Below are 16,387 nucleotides of genomic sequence, written 5' to 3'. Positions count from 1 at the left end.
AACACAGAAACGGATTTTAATGTTGAGAGCTTACTAGCAACATATATAAGAGGATCCCAAACTTAGTGTTTCACTTACTTTTTTATTAAAAACTACATTGATTCTCCCTAATAGAACAAATTCAAATGATCTTTTGGGGAGTTACTGGGGACTGGCAGCCAAGAAGATATACGAATGAGGGCTAGTGGGCAATGCATGTCACAAGACACTCTTTGTGTTTCTTCAAAGCCAGTGCAGTTGACTTTATTTATAAAAAGACATAAAGGGCAAATCAGGGTTGTACCAAAAATAAAAGCAAGCATTTTTCTCCATAGCAGGAAGACAGTACTTTGGGAAATTCTAATCTTAGTTGCAAATGTCAAGATTACAAACTGGATCTTAGCTAAAAGTGAACCTCTGCCAGAATGCTCCTGAAGGTATATTTGGGACAAGCAGATTCAAGACAATGCTGAGAGGGGATCCAGGGAGGCAAGAAGGTCACATCCATATACTCCAAAGAGGCAGAACTGAGACCTATCAACTGAAATTGAAAACAATCAAACATAGCAATAGTCACCACCATCAAGAGAGTAGAACAGAATCAGAGATAAACACAGATAGACATAGGTATTCCATCATAAAGCAGCCACATATGCACATCCAGATACACACACACACACACACACACACACACACACACACACACACACACACACACACAGAGAGAGAGAGAGAGAGACAGAGAGACAGAGAGACAGAGAGACAGAGACAGAGAGACAGAGAGACAGAGAGAGACACAGAGAGAGAGAGAGACAGACAGACAGAGAGAGTGAGCACCACTGTTTAGGGTTCTCTAGGACTCATGTCAGAGACTGACACTGTGGGAGAAGAAGAAGTCTGCTACAGGGAAAAGATGTGGACTATGAAATCATGAATGTGAAAAACTTCACTTCAGTGCTCCTGTATGCATGCCATCCAGTGATTTGAACTTTTGGAACCTCACCTTTACCTGCAAAGGGGAATGATAGAAAAAGTCTATCTGTAAGGAGTGCTGTGAGGGCCAAATGTAATAGATAAACAAGGAAAAAGTGTTTTGCAAACAAAACACTGACATCCCCATTATTCTCAAAACTGCAACTGCTAGAGGAGTCTCCTCGGGTAAAGAAAGAAGCTAGTGTTACTCACCTGCCTATTGCTAGAAAGGCTTATGTAAGCTTTTGACAAGTGTGAACTACTGAGAACTAAAATGTCATATAAAATGTATGTACAAAAATTCTGTTATTGGCATCAACTTAAATCATTTCATATGCTACCAAGTGCTTACTGTGTACTGAACATACCCAGAGAACAAATGTCTCCTTTGACCTTAACTCTAATAAGGTATTATATACCTATATATTATGTATGCATGTGTACCATATATCATATATGCATGGCTCACTATCACAAGGATTATGCACTGAAGTATAAACTTCTTACCTTAAGACATGGACGCTGTCCTGGAATTTGGAATGCACACTGGCCCGAATGCCAGGGAGGTGGGGTCTTGTACCCTTCTCTAATACCTTGAATTTTACAGCAGGCAATTGCTCCAGGTGTCTCTGCCTCAGTTTCCTCATCTATAAAGTGAGAGTCTGTACTGTGTGGTCTGTTAAAGTTTTCATTGCCAAGTCAACTATCCTTACAGAGTGATGGATTAAAGTGCTGGGTAGTGCTAGTTTGGTTAGGAGAATGCAAAATGTGAATTTTTACTTCTGTAAAAAATGAAAAGGAGCCGGGCGGTGGTGGCGCACGCCTTTAATCCCAGCACTCGGGAGGCAGAGCCAGGCGGATCTCTGTGAGTTCAAGGCCAGCCTGGTCTCCAAATCGAGTTCCAGGAAAGGCGCAAAGCTACACAGAGGAAAAAAAAAAAAAAAAATGAAAAGGTTCCTAATTTAAACTGCTGGGGAGAAAAGCTGTCATCACTGGGGGAATGAAAACATGGTGCACATCCAACTCTGTAGAGCTGGAAAATGATTAGGATATTTGTGAGAGGTCTCTAAAGACAAAGCAGACCCAAGGTCCCCAGTTCTCAGGGTGATGATCCCTGAAGAAGCCAGCATCATGAGCTGAGACAGCCAGGTCTCAAGAAAGGCCCCCAGCTTACAAGCAGAGAGCCTTCCTCCTAGAGCTGAGAACGCAGGTCCCAGGGCCCAGAGGCACCTAGGCAAGAGCACAGGTATTTAAGTGGTAGGTGGTGCTTCTCTGACAAGGCTGTGATCCTCAGGGGCCTTCTGTATTGTCCCCAGTCGCTTGGTTAAAACAGGGAAACAGGTTAGAGATTTGCCAGCATTCCTAAGGTTGTGTTTTAAACAGAATCTCACTTTATGTTTAAAGTGTTATTAAGTTTTTAAAAACATGACAATCATTTCTCCTGAGAAGCAATTTGACTTATACAGTAGACATCCTGGGGATCTTATAACACATTTCCATGTTGCATGTTTACCAGGAAGCTCACAACTGGGCTTCAACACCCATTAGCAATTGAGCAAATATGAACATCACAAATCATTGTGTACTTATTTTCCCACACTGTCATGTGACTTCATCTCACTTTACCTGTGAGCCTTAGTTTCTTACCAGTTGTTTCTTTTTCATACTATCTCCTTTCCCTATAGTTCTTATTCCTTACTTTATAATATGTATCACTGAAAATCACTCCTAATGATTTGTGTGCATTAAGCAAGGTATAAATACAAGTTACACAGTTCTGTTAACAGTTTTTGCCCCCTAACTCCAAGGGAATTAAACCTCAAAACTCTATTTCTAAACACAATGTTTGAGTGGAAGATGTTGTAAAATTAAGGTGCTTGCAATTCAAACATTAATGCAAATACGTGTGAGGTGCTATCTAGAATCGCATATAACCCCTGCCCTGAAACTTTACAGGCCCTTTAGAGGGTCAATAAGTCAAAATTCTTTCCACAGTAATACTATGATATTATTTGAAAGGAACCATTTAGGTTCCTTTCTCTATTGTGTAAACAATGGCGCTCAAAATATTACATGTCTAGGATAAAATTTTAATGACAAAGCAGAAAGGAGAGCCTGGCTATTTCCAAAAGGAATCAGGCACTACAGGAGTCTGTACAAACTAAATACAAAGCCATCTATATTATAATTTTACTTTAAAAAGCATGCTAATGCTCAAAATGTTGCTTACATCGATAACTAATTGATCTGTTATTATTTTAAGTAAATTAGTATCCTAATGTTTCTGTTTTATATGTAATATGATGGATATTAGTTGTTATCATCCATGTAAGATAGCTCATACAAATTCAAAGTCTTTGAGGTCTTTAATAATTTTCAGAAGTGTAGAAGAGCCTTGAGATCTCAAGAGTTGAAAATAGCTACTAGAAAGACTAGACCTAGAAGGATGAAGGCTTGGAAAATGCCTGCTCTGGTGAGGTGCTTAATTAATAAGTATGTTCTACACATTGTGCAGTGATAGCTCTTCCATAAGATGAGTACAAAGCTATGACCTGACTGCATGGAATCTTAACATGTTCACTGGGAGAAGTGGTAACTGAATTTGGCATTTTGACCTAAATACTTGTAAACTAAACTAAAAGTTTCATACCTGCTCCAAACCCTCACCTCTGCCCTTAAAAAACATCTTGGTTCTTAAGTCCATACCAATTCTCACCATTCTTCCCAGTGAGAGTACAGAGGAAACAAGAACCAGAATCAAGGAGTTGTTGATTATTTCTTTTCTCTTCTTTCTTTCTTTTTTTTTCTTTCTTTCTTTCCTTCTTCCTTCCTTTCCTTTTCTTTCTTTTTTTTTATGAATTAAGCATTAAGCCAGTATCTAGGCAACCAATGAAGTAGCCCTGACAACAGGGAAGAAAGAAGGTAATGGTTGTATTCAGCCAGAGCCTACACACAGCACCTTGGACCTGCCCAGTGCTACTGGTTTAAATGAAAAATGCAGCATTAACAAATCCTCACTGCTCTCTTCTAATTTTATACCACTTTTGATTTGTGCACATTCTTTTAGGAAAACACCAATGCAAGTATAACTATAGCTGTGCATCTCAAAGAGACTGCAGGAACACATGTGTTTATGTAGCCGCCTGCAGCTCACAATAGCGGGGTGTTCATTAAAATGGATGTTTGAAACTCTGATATATACCTTGATTTAGAGTCTAAGTAAAATTGCTCCATCCATCTCTGGAGATATGGGGAACAAATGGGATGATGGAGAGAAAGCATGCTGGGGAAGAGTGGTCTTAGCTTCCTCACCTGTGAAACAGAATAGCAAAGCCCATATCCTTGAACAGATAAAGAGAGACACAGTGTATAATAAATAGTGTTTTTGGAGCATAAGGCACTATTAAAGCATTGTTTGTCATGTTGTGAAAAGTATTGTACAATGTCTTTTGAACTGACTGCTGCTCTTCTTTGCAAACAATGATGATCACAGAATCTGTCCCTTCCTGTGAAATCGCCACTGTGCTCAACATTTCTCCATAGTATATTTTCTTGGGAGCAGATTGACAGAGGAAACACTACAACTGAACGTGCTAGTCAACTGCAAAGACAATAATCCCAATTAACTGGTTCTGTGTACACTTGATTTGAAAACAGTAAGCACCCATTGGTCTGTATAAGGCGTTCAGTCATTCCACAGTTTGCCAAATAGCTTGCTCTCAGCCCCTTCACTTATTGTTGTAGGGCTGTATTGATCTTCTGATTACACTTACCCTGTCATGCAGCAGTAAATATCTGAATCAGCTGTAGAGATAACAAGAAGCTGTGGCAATTGACCATGAGAAACAGAGTCTCCATCACATATTCCTTTCCCAATTAGAGGGAGAGCTTTATATCACTGTAGTGAGGATGTTCTGAGTTTGCAAAGTCGGGTGAGGAGCAAGGATCCACACTTGTAAAACTGCAACAGTGCCTTTAAGTAACTACCACCATGTTTACAATGTGCCTCAGTGAGGAGCTTATCATTGTCCTATCTTATTTGACTGGGAAAAATACCATTTGGGCATGAGTAATGATTGTTGCTATCATACCAGGCAGAGTATTTTTAAAAAGAAAGCATGTATTAAAATACATTAAATTGGAAGATAACAAAGCTCCCTACCAACAACAAATCATATTTGAATGTTATCTTGTTGGCTACACCAAGATTCTAGCAGGTAACTAGTACATGAAAGTTCCCTGAGGGTCAGAGAGATGGTTTGGAGGGTAAAGACACTTGGCAGCAAGCCTGAGATCTGAGCTCAATCTCAAGAACCCACATTAAGGCAGGGAGAAGTGACTCCACAGAGTGTCCTCTGACCTCCACACATGACACACATGCCCACACTATCATGCACACACATCCAATAGGAATAATAAATACAACTTAAAACTCTAAAGTTCCTTTGAAAACAAAAATGCAAAATGCACAGATGCCTTTGTGAGCAGCTGCCTGTTAGGGTCTTCCTAACCTTCACTCTGTTCCTAGACACTGTGGCTCCCAGGGCACAGTAATCTCGCCCTTGACCACTGGAATATATCAAAGAAAGGAAACTAGAGGAGCACACAGTTGCCACACGGTGTCGAAGTGAGGAGGACGCCCATACCAATAGAGCATTCTCCATGTGAGATGACTGTTACACTCTTCCTCAAACAACCCTTCAAGGAAAAGAGCTCACCTTCATCTCACAGCTCTGCTCACTGAAACTCAGAAAGGTACAGTGACATACTTAGAGAAGCTCCCCAGAAAACATCACAGAGAGAACCAAGACCCATGGTCAATCAACACCAAGACCCGGGCTCTCTCTCATTTATTTGTGGCCTCAAATTCTGTTCTGCTCCTCACCTAGCCTCTTCTGTATCTGTGTCTTCTGTTCAGGTCCCAGAGCTAAGAAACAGAGTAGCAGGAACAAGGTACTGTGGAGACAGAAAGGGCCATCTACACAGAGCTCATGCCTCTCTATGCCATAGCTTTCCTTTACTCCATCAAAGGGTTGAGACAGGCAGTATAAAAGTTCTTTCATATGCCCAAGGCTTGCACTATCATAGAAAGTTGCTAACTAACTCTAATACTATTCTCTCTGTGAAAATAGTAACCTGGGTGAGGAACACCAAGACTTCATTCCATTTTGCTGGAATCCCCAGCTGTTGGTAAGCTCCTTCCTTTCACTGGGTTTATTTCTCCTTTGTAACCAGTAGTCACTACACCAGATGGATGGAATGCTCCCTCCAATTCCCTCATGCCAGCAGGTTTTGGTGGTTGAATGGTTTGGTTTGCTCTGATTTTGGCAAACCCAGGACTGTGAATAGGCTGAGTAAGCTCTCTAGCACTAAGCTCCACCTGCCCACACTATAGTTCCAGTTGCAGCCATGTACTCCAGACACAGGTAAGTGTGGTCCTTTGCCACTGTACTGCTCATTTGGACATCTCCTGAGGGTCAGAATCTTTCTCAAGCAATTCCCAGAAGGAGTGGCTCAGGCCATATGTGTATACCTGCCCATTTCTGAGGGTCACCCAGCATGATGCCTACCCAAGAAAATTTTCTATCCAATCACTGAGTACACACACACACACACACACACACACACACACACACACACACACACACACATCAAACATGCCACCACCACACCTCACCTCTCTCTTAGCCAGATGCCCTGAGCTTAGCTCCAGGACATTTATAAGCAGTGTGACTGAAATTCTGCAGTGGACTGTCATGACAAAAATACTTAGAATCGTCAGAACAATTAAATGTGTGTGGTAAAGGATTCACCATAATATGATCATATGATCGAATTGCACTGGTGCTCCAGCACAGATGGGGCCGGCTGGTGTTCTTGGTGGGAAAAGCTAACTTAGGGCTGAGACTCAGCCTTCTGCTGGCAGGACACTCACAGTGTGTGTGCAGAGGAGGTGATGGCGCAGAAGAGCTCCCGAGGTGCCGTTCCAGTCTACTGTCCCCACAATCTACGTATTTAGCAGACCCTGCACACCCTGCACCAGCCACCCAGAGTAACTCCACTGGTGCCGTTCTGGCCGATCAAGTCAGTGATGTTTCATACTAAAGTGGCAAAATAAAGATTTGCTCAGGAAAGTGAAACAGATCGTGGGTAACTATGTATTCAGATGGACACACATACGAGCCTGTGTATGTGATAAAAACACAGCTTTCCTGTGCCTGGGTCATAAATGTTAGTGCACACTTGTTATACTACAGAGTCTGTTTAGTCACACCTAGTGTGATAGAATGTAACAGGCAACGGTTGGCACTGGGAGGTGCTGCCCCATCCCCTTCAGTACTGGAAGATTCTATCTATCCCATTCGGCCTTGCTTCAGCTAAAGACAGTCACCTCAGCCAAGATCAAGCCCTCTTCTCAGGGTAGCTTTTATCCAGGGACTGATTGGCACAAGTATACAAAACTAATTTCCCTCTCTAAATTTGGAGCAATTCTCAATAACTTTGGGGTCCTGAAGCCTGTGGAGGAGTTGCTGGTGAAGGCACAGTGCAACCATTTCCTCACCCAGTCCTGCTTTGTCCCTGTCCCTCCTGCAGATGGCGGTTTGGAGAGTACCCCCCCCCCCCCCACACACACACCTGCCACTAACATCCAGCTAATGGCCTGCTTCCCAGGGAACACAGGTGTGTGCTATGTTCTTTTGTAAAGAATGTTCAAGTAAAAGAGAGAAGTGTCCTTAATAAATGATAAGGTTTGGGACAGTCATGCTGTAAAACTTACCTAAAACTGAGACATGGGGTCCAAGGAACAAATTGCCAAGTCTAATTTACAGGTCTTTATATTTAAAGAAAACTGGCCAATAATTCAAAGCTGGGCAATTTTGAAGACAGACAGCAAACTTGTTTGTCCCAATCTCCTTCCTAGTCTTATTGTACATTATACACTTAACCCCGTTGACTTAGAAAAACAGTGAAAAGAAATGGTGGTGTTCCTATGGAAGGAAAAGCACCACTTTAGGATGGAGATCTGAATCCTAAGAGAACTGGAGCTGCCTCCCTCACAGGGCGGGCTCTGGTGCTCCTGATGCATCCCTCTAACTCAACTAACTTAACTAGTCTGGCAAGTACAGAAATCCCCAAATAAGGCCCATACAATCACACCAATCACCTTAAACCAGTGCTCTTGCTCAGAAGAACCAATGAACACATAGAGCCTTCCTAAAGGCTTTTTCGAAGTCCCAAATCAACCCCAGCAAAGTTAATGCAATGACTCCCTTCAACTAGGAAACCACAGCTTCCTGGTTCTGTAGAAACTGCTTTGCAGCTTACCTTCAGGTACTCAGTTCTCTCTCTTCAGCATGTTGTATTTTAGGTTATAATTTATTAGTGTGTTCAAAGTCAACCCCACTTCTCATTTTTGTCTCTCATGAAAAATAGAGTTGTTTTTTTTTCCATTTTTCACTTCAGATTTTTTCCTCACAAATGAATTAAGAAAATTCAATGGGAAGTAAAAATTAATCTTTGGAATTTAAAGTATATAGTGTCCACATTTGACCTTCAGCTTCAACTGATCATGGTAAATAACTACATATGGTGCAAGGTATTAATTTTTTATTTATTATTTTATAGGTTTTTATGTGTGCCTAAGTTTTTATGTGATGTGCCAGTTTATATATGATGTGTCACAGTGCAGGGGCACCTGAGGGAAAATCACATCTTTACTAGGCTTTGAGAAGTTAGCTCTCTCCGGAGCTAAGCTTCCTAGTCCATGTGAGGCTTAGAGTATTCCCTCCTATTGCCAACCCCATCCTACCCTGCACCCAGATGTCTCCAAGTATGGCCCAAGAGTACAGCAGTAAGGGCCAGAGATGGGAATGAGCTACACTTCCGCACACCTTATAATGGATCACATTGTTTCCTTAACAGAAAAGTTAACTTTATGCAACTGTAAATGTGACCTTGTTTTGAAACAGAGGTTTTAATAGACATCATCAAGTGAGAGTAAGGTCACAATGAATTAGATGGGTTAGGTAGCAGACACACAGACAGAAGACAAGTAGGAAAGACAGGAGGAAATTGGGATAATGCAGATGTAAGTCAGGGTTCTTACAACAATTAGAAGCCAGGAAGAGGAGGGGATGACACTCCTTGAGATCTGCAGAGAGCACAGCTGGGAACACCTTGCCTGGGAACTGACCTCCAGAGCCACACAGCTCAAGTCCCCGACTCTTTCTACAAGCCAGTGTGCAGTCACTTAGGAAAGGACTGTACCTGTGCATCCACACGGTCTTGTCACACACAGGAACACAAATAGCACCACACACTTCCAACTTCTTCAAGAGCAAATAGGAAAACCCTTCGAGGAACTGGGGAAACCACAGGCTTTTATCTTACTGTGCAAACTCTGTCCTCAGTACAGTTAGCAAGGACTGAAACAAAGGGGAGACTCCTGGCCTGAGCCAGCAGCCTGCAGTTTAGTTCACAGAATAAACACATGTAAGTGTTTTAACATTTACTGAACAACTATTACTGTTGTTTATCACAGTAGTCATCTGTCCCTCTACAGTAGTCCCACATTTAAAAGTAAACGAATAAACATTTTCTCACAGTTTAGTGCTGGGCAGTATTTGTGTATGAAAGGACTGAATGACTTGTCCTCCCGGGCACACTCTTCCCAGGCACCCATTCCCACTCTTCTTCAGGAAGCCAAATGGTCTTTCTGTATGTCAGTCAGATCTCACTCACACACTGGACAGATCCAGTGTGGGAAGAAATGAAGAGGTTTCCCAGAACCCACCAGCTCGAACGTGCTTGGCCCAGGCAATGACTTCTGCCTCATGTCTTCAGCGGTCCCCTCTCTTACGATCTGGCCACATTGGCCTGTACATACATAGTTGTACATACTACCTGTCTGGAGTGCCTTCCATCCTGTTCCTCCTGTGGCTACGCTATGGCTTCATTCAGGTCTCTATCCTGAGTCATATCCCCAGACAGTCCTTACCCGCCACTTCTAAAATAATCGCCCTAAGCTGGCTTCTTCCCTTTAACTTGCTTTTATTTCCCTTTGGGTCCCAGCCATGTACCGAAAGAGCCTTCTTCACAGTCCTGCCCCTACTACTGTGTACTCTGTTTAGTCCAGGCATTTACTCCACACTCCCTTACTTCTGTATGAGTCTATCCCGTAACAGGTACTGATTTGCTGAGTCAAGATGATGAAATTTGAATGCAGTTTGAAATTTGCTTGTTTTGTTTTTTACTTTTTGGTAGGAAGCATAGCATTAAGTTTAAAGGTGAGCAACAATTCACTTAACCATTACTGTGATCTCATGGGTGTATCCTTTGAAATAGTCTTGCACTCTATTCTCACTCTAATTACATAATTTATAGTCTTTATAAGAATGATCCTAAATATTGCAGGACGGGACAGAGAAACACCAATAGCAGGTAGGTTGAGCACCTGGGAGGCAACCTAAGTGCCAACCAGCAGTAATGTGGTTACACGGGGCAGATCTGAGTAAGTGACTAGGTGGCCCTCAAGCTGGAAGCCCAGATCATTGGTAACAGGTTAGGACCTGGAAGCCTAAAGAAAGAGAGATGACAGAGTGAGCCAATGGGCCTGTCATGCAGTGGAGAGGGATGCAGGGTTACCTTCTCATTCCTGCAGTTGCTCAGCCCCATGTTGTTCATGGAGGACAGTTTCCCATCAACCCCGTGTGGCTGCTGTTGCTGCTCACGCTGGATCTGTTCTCCGCATCTTCCGGGCCTCCTGAATGGCTTTCATCACTGTGTCCTGGTCCCCAAACAGGGCAGGAGAGTTGAGACTGGACAGGATATCTGCATATACAGGGTGCGTGCGTTATTAGAGGCTTGTGGGGACACAGTCTCTCAAGTGTTGGCTATGATCCACTCCCCAGGGGAACACTGTATTCTTTGAACAAGGAAGGGGCACATTTGTTATTAAGAAAACTACAAGACTAGTTTGAGCACAGAAAGCCAAGTCAAGCAAGCTGTACTGGGTCAGGGTTCAGTTAGGCTGTGGAGGATACCCTGGCATTCCAGGCTGGTAGGTTGTCCCCTACCCTTTCACAGATGATTGGTCCTAGGTTCTAATATTGTATGTACAGGGGGGATGTATTTGCTTTGTTTGTGCCTACAGTATCATTGCTCCTACATTCTATTCCTAGCTGTATTGGGAGAAAGTAACTGCTTTGCATGTGTCTATACTTTGTGTACAATCTTTCCTGATCAGTGCGGGAGGGACAAGGCTGGGGATAGGCAGAGAGGCAGCTAGAATTTCTGTCCAGATACTCTGTTGTATTTGGTGTGTTATGTGTAGGAGAGCAGTTTGAGGCTTAACAGGATGAGACCTGTGAGGGTACATGGATACTACAGTGACATCTGTATGTGTGTGTTTATGTATCCATTGCAGGAGCAAGGGGGTGGGAAGAACACACCACGCTCTCCATTCTCCAAGAGCTGGCTGGTTAATGAAGCATTCTTCTTATCATGCTGCCTCGGTTATTTACCAAGAGAATGACAACCCTGCCCCATCCTCAGCTTGGACACCCACTGCTCCCAGCCCTCTCCCCCCACCCCCGATCCTGATGTACAGTGAAACAGTATGTGTGGTAATGGCTTTCACACAAGCACAAATCCTCAAATCAAGTAAGAATAAACATTTTTCTTCCATTATATTCCATGTAACCCAGAGGGGAAAAAAGAAATAGAAACTAATTTTCCTCTACACCTTGAATTTTACTAAGCTTAAATGAATACTTTGGATCATTTTTCCATTTTTAGACAAAGAAGGGCAATTATGTGGTTACTGATAGATTTTATCTGTTGTTGTGTATTTGACATGATCTACTTGTGTAAGGTCCTTTGTATTTCATCACACATGTGTGTGAGAGGCATGTATGCATATATGCATACTCCTGACACAGAAAAACAGGGAAACCAGGCTATAATTAAGCTCATGCTACACACCTTGTATGTACAACACATGTGAGTTGTGAAGTTCTGGAAACTGTCTATGGAAATGTTTTTTAAAGTCCGTTACTTTATAGAATACTAAACAATTGTTTTGTTTTGAAGTTTTTCTCTGATAAAAAGACAACTTTTGTGCAATATTTTGTGTGTAAGATTGCTGTCTAAGAGCAGATACTTTGACTCTGGCCCATCTGGCCCGGACCTAAGAAGCACATTCTGCTGCTGACAGGAGCGGAGCCTGTGATGTACCAGCTCTCTCCCTGTCCCTTTGGATGAGCAGCCCAGGGAACAAGTGAGATGTGGAAATGGGCTGCATAAGGGCCACTTCAAGAAGCAGGCTGCTTTCCTTACGCTGCCTTTCTTTGTTCTTAGCTCCTACTGCCAAACGCCAGCCCAAACAAACGCTGACAGTGATGTTCCAGGTGGGTATCACTTCTCTCTTTTCACTGAGCACCCCTGACACAGAGAGAAACCTGTGGCTCCTGTGAGATGAACCTGACTGGGCATCAGAAGAGGCTGTTGTCCACATCCTTCCTACCCTAAGTCCCAAGTGTCAGCGAGGACACTGCATCTCACACTGAGCCCAGCTGAGCACACCTCTAACTGTGAGCTTCCGGAGAGCATCAGGTTATGGGTGAGGAACTGGGTATCAGCCTTGGTTCTGCTAGTTCACAGCACAGGTCTGGGGCTCAGTCATTCTACCAGGAAGAACTAAACTGCCTAACTTATAAAGTCAAGTGAAATTAAACAAAGCGGCAAGACTAGACCTAAAATTGTAATGAGTCTACCCACACGTTACCGTATCCAATTATAATAAGCAATAGGTTCTACGACTCAATAATGCAAGGAAGGGAATGTGGCAAAGAAACGGCGGTCTAATTCCTAACCCCTTTGAATCTCACTGTCTTTATTTGGCAAGCAAGAGACAAGAAGAGTCCAGTAACAATATCCTTCATGCTTTTGGTTTGTCCCCACTGACAAATGCGTCCTTGCCTATTGCTCCAGTCTACCCAAGAACATGAATGTGTTGGGATTCACCTATGATAGACTTTCACAATAGAGAGCTTTGATGTCCAGGACACTGTAAGACCCTTGTCAGCTGGAATATTCTCTTTTGACCTCACAGCAGCCCATGAACTACACAATACTATTCCTCATTCAGGATTTAGGAAATACTAAAGTCCAGAGTCACAACATTAACCAGCGAAGGGTTTTGGTTTAGGCAAGTCAAATTGTAAAACCCATGTTTTTGCTCCATACTTTCAAACAGGGGTGTGGAAATCCCTAGAGAGCCTTGAAACTGCACATCAGAAAGCAAGAAGGAAAAGGCATATTGTGGCATGGCTTCCCAAATGAAGCCAGTTCTTGATGCCTTTACAGAATTATTTTAAGGCAAAATCTTGACAAAATCCAGACATCCATAAGTGTCTGATGGCCAGGCTCCACTATCATCTAAAAATAGATTGTAGAGGATTTGAGACATTTTCCAAAAGGTCTAGTCACCTAAGATACTAAGTTGTGTTCTGTTTCAGTAGAAAGAGTATCACTATCCTTCCCAGAGAACACACAGGATCCAAGGCAAGCCATCACGGGCCCATTTTGTTTCTATTCTAGGTCACAGGTCTCTTCCTGAAGTGGACTTTTCCATTTACCTAAAGAGGATCCTCTCCCCAGGCTTCCGCCAATGGGGCTGGGGATGCTGCTCTTGTTTGGCAGGTTGACAGGGCTGGTTTTGCTGGCTGGGAAGAGGCTCTGGGTGGGAGATGTTGGGGACTTCACAGGCTCTGCTGTCTTAGGCCTCGATGAGAGATTCAGCGGCTGGGCTGTTGTTTCATCCTACAAGAGTTTAACATAAATAATTATTTTAAAAAAGACAAATGAAGCACATTATCACTTAGTAAGCCACAGTTATTTTACACCTCCGAGACAATGCCATGTTCTCCTACAACAATAACAAAAGAAGCTAATTATCTACCTCCTTGAAGATTCATCGGAAGGAACCTCATTAATTTCCCTGTGTTATGCTTCTATTTACATTAACTGTGTAGTTGGATCATTCTTTTTGCCAAATTAAAATCTGAATTAGCTCACATTACAGCTTAATTTCCTAATGTGTTTTCAGGGATCTAAATTAACCTAGGGCATTTACAAAGAATTATTTAAAATTTCAGTAGCTCTGTAGTGCTTTTGTGTTAGTCTCTCAGAAAAGTTCCTGTGACTATAAATAGTCCCTGCAGCTAATTTTTTAATATATATTTTAAATCAAACAATTGCAAGTACTTTAGAATGGAAACATGGAGAGTCTTCTTCTGCTCTCCAGGGCCTCTGCCCTCAGAGTCCCATGCCACACCACAAGCTTCTATGTGGCTTTCTGGGTGTGGGTGCTCTTGTGGTTTATATTCTGGTCTCTATTCATGTTTAAAATTAATTTTTGTGAAGAGCAAGCATACATTATAATTATGTTTTACATGCTATACTATATGCAATTTATTTTTCATGTTTAAAGTGATGTCTTGTTACAATCTTTGCTACATATATTTATGGAATGTCTATTTTAAGACCATATCCCTCCACACTGAGCCCAATATTTCCATCTCTGGCTTGGAACTCTAGGTTAGCCAGTGACTTGAAAGTTAAGCAACTTGTTTTCATTTTGTCTCATTTATCCTACTGTCAAAGAGCTGTAGACAATATTTTTATCATTTCAGAAATATAGATATGAGTATGTGATTTAAAGGTTCAATGTTAAGATCTGCATTATTGCATTCTGAAGTAAAATCATCAGCAAATGTCAGATCCTGTTTTGTCTCTGGGAAGGCCCAGAGAACTTGCTTTCAATGACATTATTGAAAACACACAACAGAGTCTGGTAACAGAACATTCTCTCCCATGGTAAACATGTGACCTCACAGAGCCTTTATTTCTCCATCTATAAAAAGATGGCCATATACTATGGATGTCAATCAACAGACATGCCAGAAAACAACACTGGAGGAAGAAGGGCGAGAGGAAGAACAGGAGCATGTGCAGGAGTGACCATGTACCAAGCACTACACTAGGCACCTGCAGTGTATTAGCCCACTCAACCACTGATGCCATTAGGAGGATGGACCATACTACACAAAATTTACAAATGGGGCGATGAGCATCAAAATCATAAAAAGCACCTTCTCAAGGCCATCTAAGGAGGGAAGAATTTGAATCTAATTTACTGGATTACAAATCTCCACCTTCTTTTCTACCAAATGACCAGGGGAAAAACCATTTGTATATTATGTAGTGATGTTCTATGTTTTTGTTGTTTGTTTGTTTGTTTGGTATTAGTAGGAAACAAGTGCTCTGTCCCATCTGTGTTGTAATGCACTTTATATTTAGAATAGGACATGTTCTGGGGAAACAAGATTACATTCACTATGAATGTCAAAATTATCTAATGTACTTAACTAAATTGCTTCTTTTTGCCCTTAATTCAAAGGATATTTAAACTAGTCACTTCCTTCACTCATATTGGAATCATAGCACTTTATATGCTAAGTATTTAGTTCATGTTCTCTGTATTTCTTTCATTTGGGGTTTGCTGAACTTCTAAAATGTCTGAGTTTAGAGTTTTTGTCGAGTTAAAGAAACGTTCAGCCATTATTTTTTCAAACAAATTCCCTTCTTTTCTCTAGTTGTGTGTGTTAGACAGATCATTTGACAGTGCCCGGAACTGAAGGTCTTTCCTGTGTTTTAGTTTGCATAGTTTTGTTCTGTGTCTTCACTGTCACTGTTTTGTTTTTTTTTCTGCAGGTGTTGAAACTGCCATTAATCTCCTCTACTTACTGTTCATCTAAAGTACTGCACTTATCACTTATAGGCAACTAATTAGGTTTTCTGTGCCTTGCCTTAATATATTCATGTTTTTCTTTAATTTTCATGAAAATGCAGAGTTTATTACATCTTTTTCAGTTTTAATATTCTCTAACTTATTATTTATAACTCACAATTAATTTCAAGATGCTATCCATTGTAATCAAGATAGAGGGACAGGATCAGGTCTACTTTTGAGGTTAAGGACCCACCCTCAGGACACAGGACATGACTATTAGACAGTGCTCTTCAGACATGGATGCTAAGAGCCTGAGACAGCAATTTCTGAAATAAGTGAATTCTAGACTGGTCCACTTTACTATCTAGAAGGAGTTTTGGGGAAATGGCACAGGTGACTTAGCAGCCTCCCTAAGTAGAGAGTTCAGAGTTTTGAATGTTAATGTAGACAGAACTTTTGAGGTAGGGTACCAGCAAGGAGAGAGAGAGAGAGAGAGAGAGAGAGAGAGAGAGAGAGAGAGAGAGAGAGAGAGACAGAGACAGAGAGAGAGAGACAGAGAGAGAGAGACAGAGAGACAGAGAGACAGAGACAAAAAGAATGCCAAGGAGCTTCAAAAGATTGGACTGTGTGTTTAGTTAGTTG

At 41.8% G+C, this 16,387-nt stretch overlaps 1 protein-coding gene across 1 annotated transcript in view; it reads right to left on the bottom strand.

The window, feature by feature from the left end:
- Nucleotides 1-16,387, bottom strand: part of Sox6 (SRY-box transcription factor 6) — a 569,660-nt gene that overhangs the window by 63,607 nt on the left and 489,666 nt on the right. Inside the window, 3 exon segments of the mRNA XM_052714601.1 lie at nucleotides 10,597-10,695; nucleotides 10,697-10,782; nucleotides 13,590-13,773. Of these exon segments, the coding sequence (XP_052570561.1) occupies nucleotides 10,597-10,695; nucleotides 10,697-10,782; nucleotides 13,590-13,773 (369 nt within the window).

This window comes from Peromyscus californicus, unplaced genomic scaffold (assembly GCF_007827085.1).
Source record: "Peromyscus californicus insignis strain IS unplaced genomic scaffold, ASM782708v3 Scaffold_4__1_contigs__length_199733344, whole genome shotgun sequence".
Classification (NCBI taxonomy): domain Eukaryota; kingdom Metazoa; phylum Chordata; class Mammalia; order Rodentia; family Cricetidae; genus Peromyscus; species Peromyscus californicus.
Note: the sequence above shows the minus strand (reverse complement) of the source record. Positions and strands in the feature narration are given on the sequence as shown.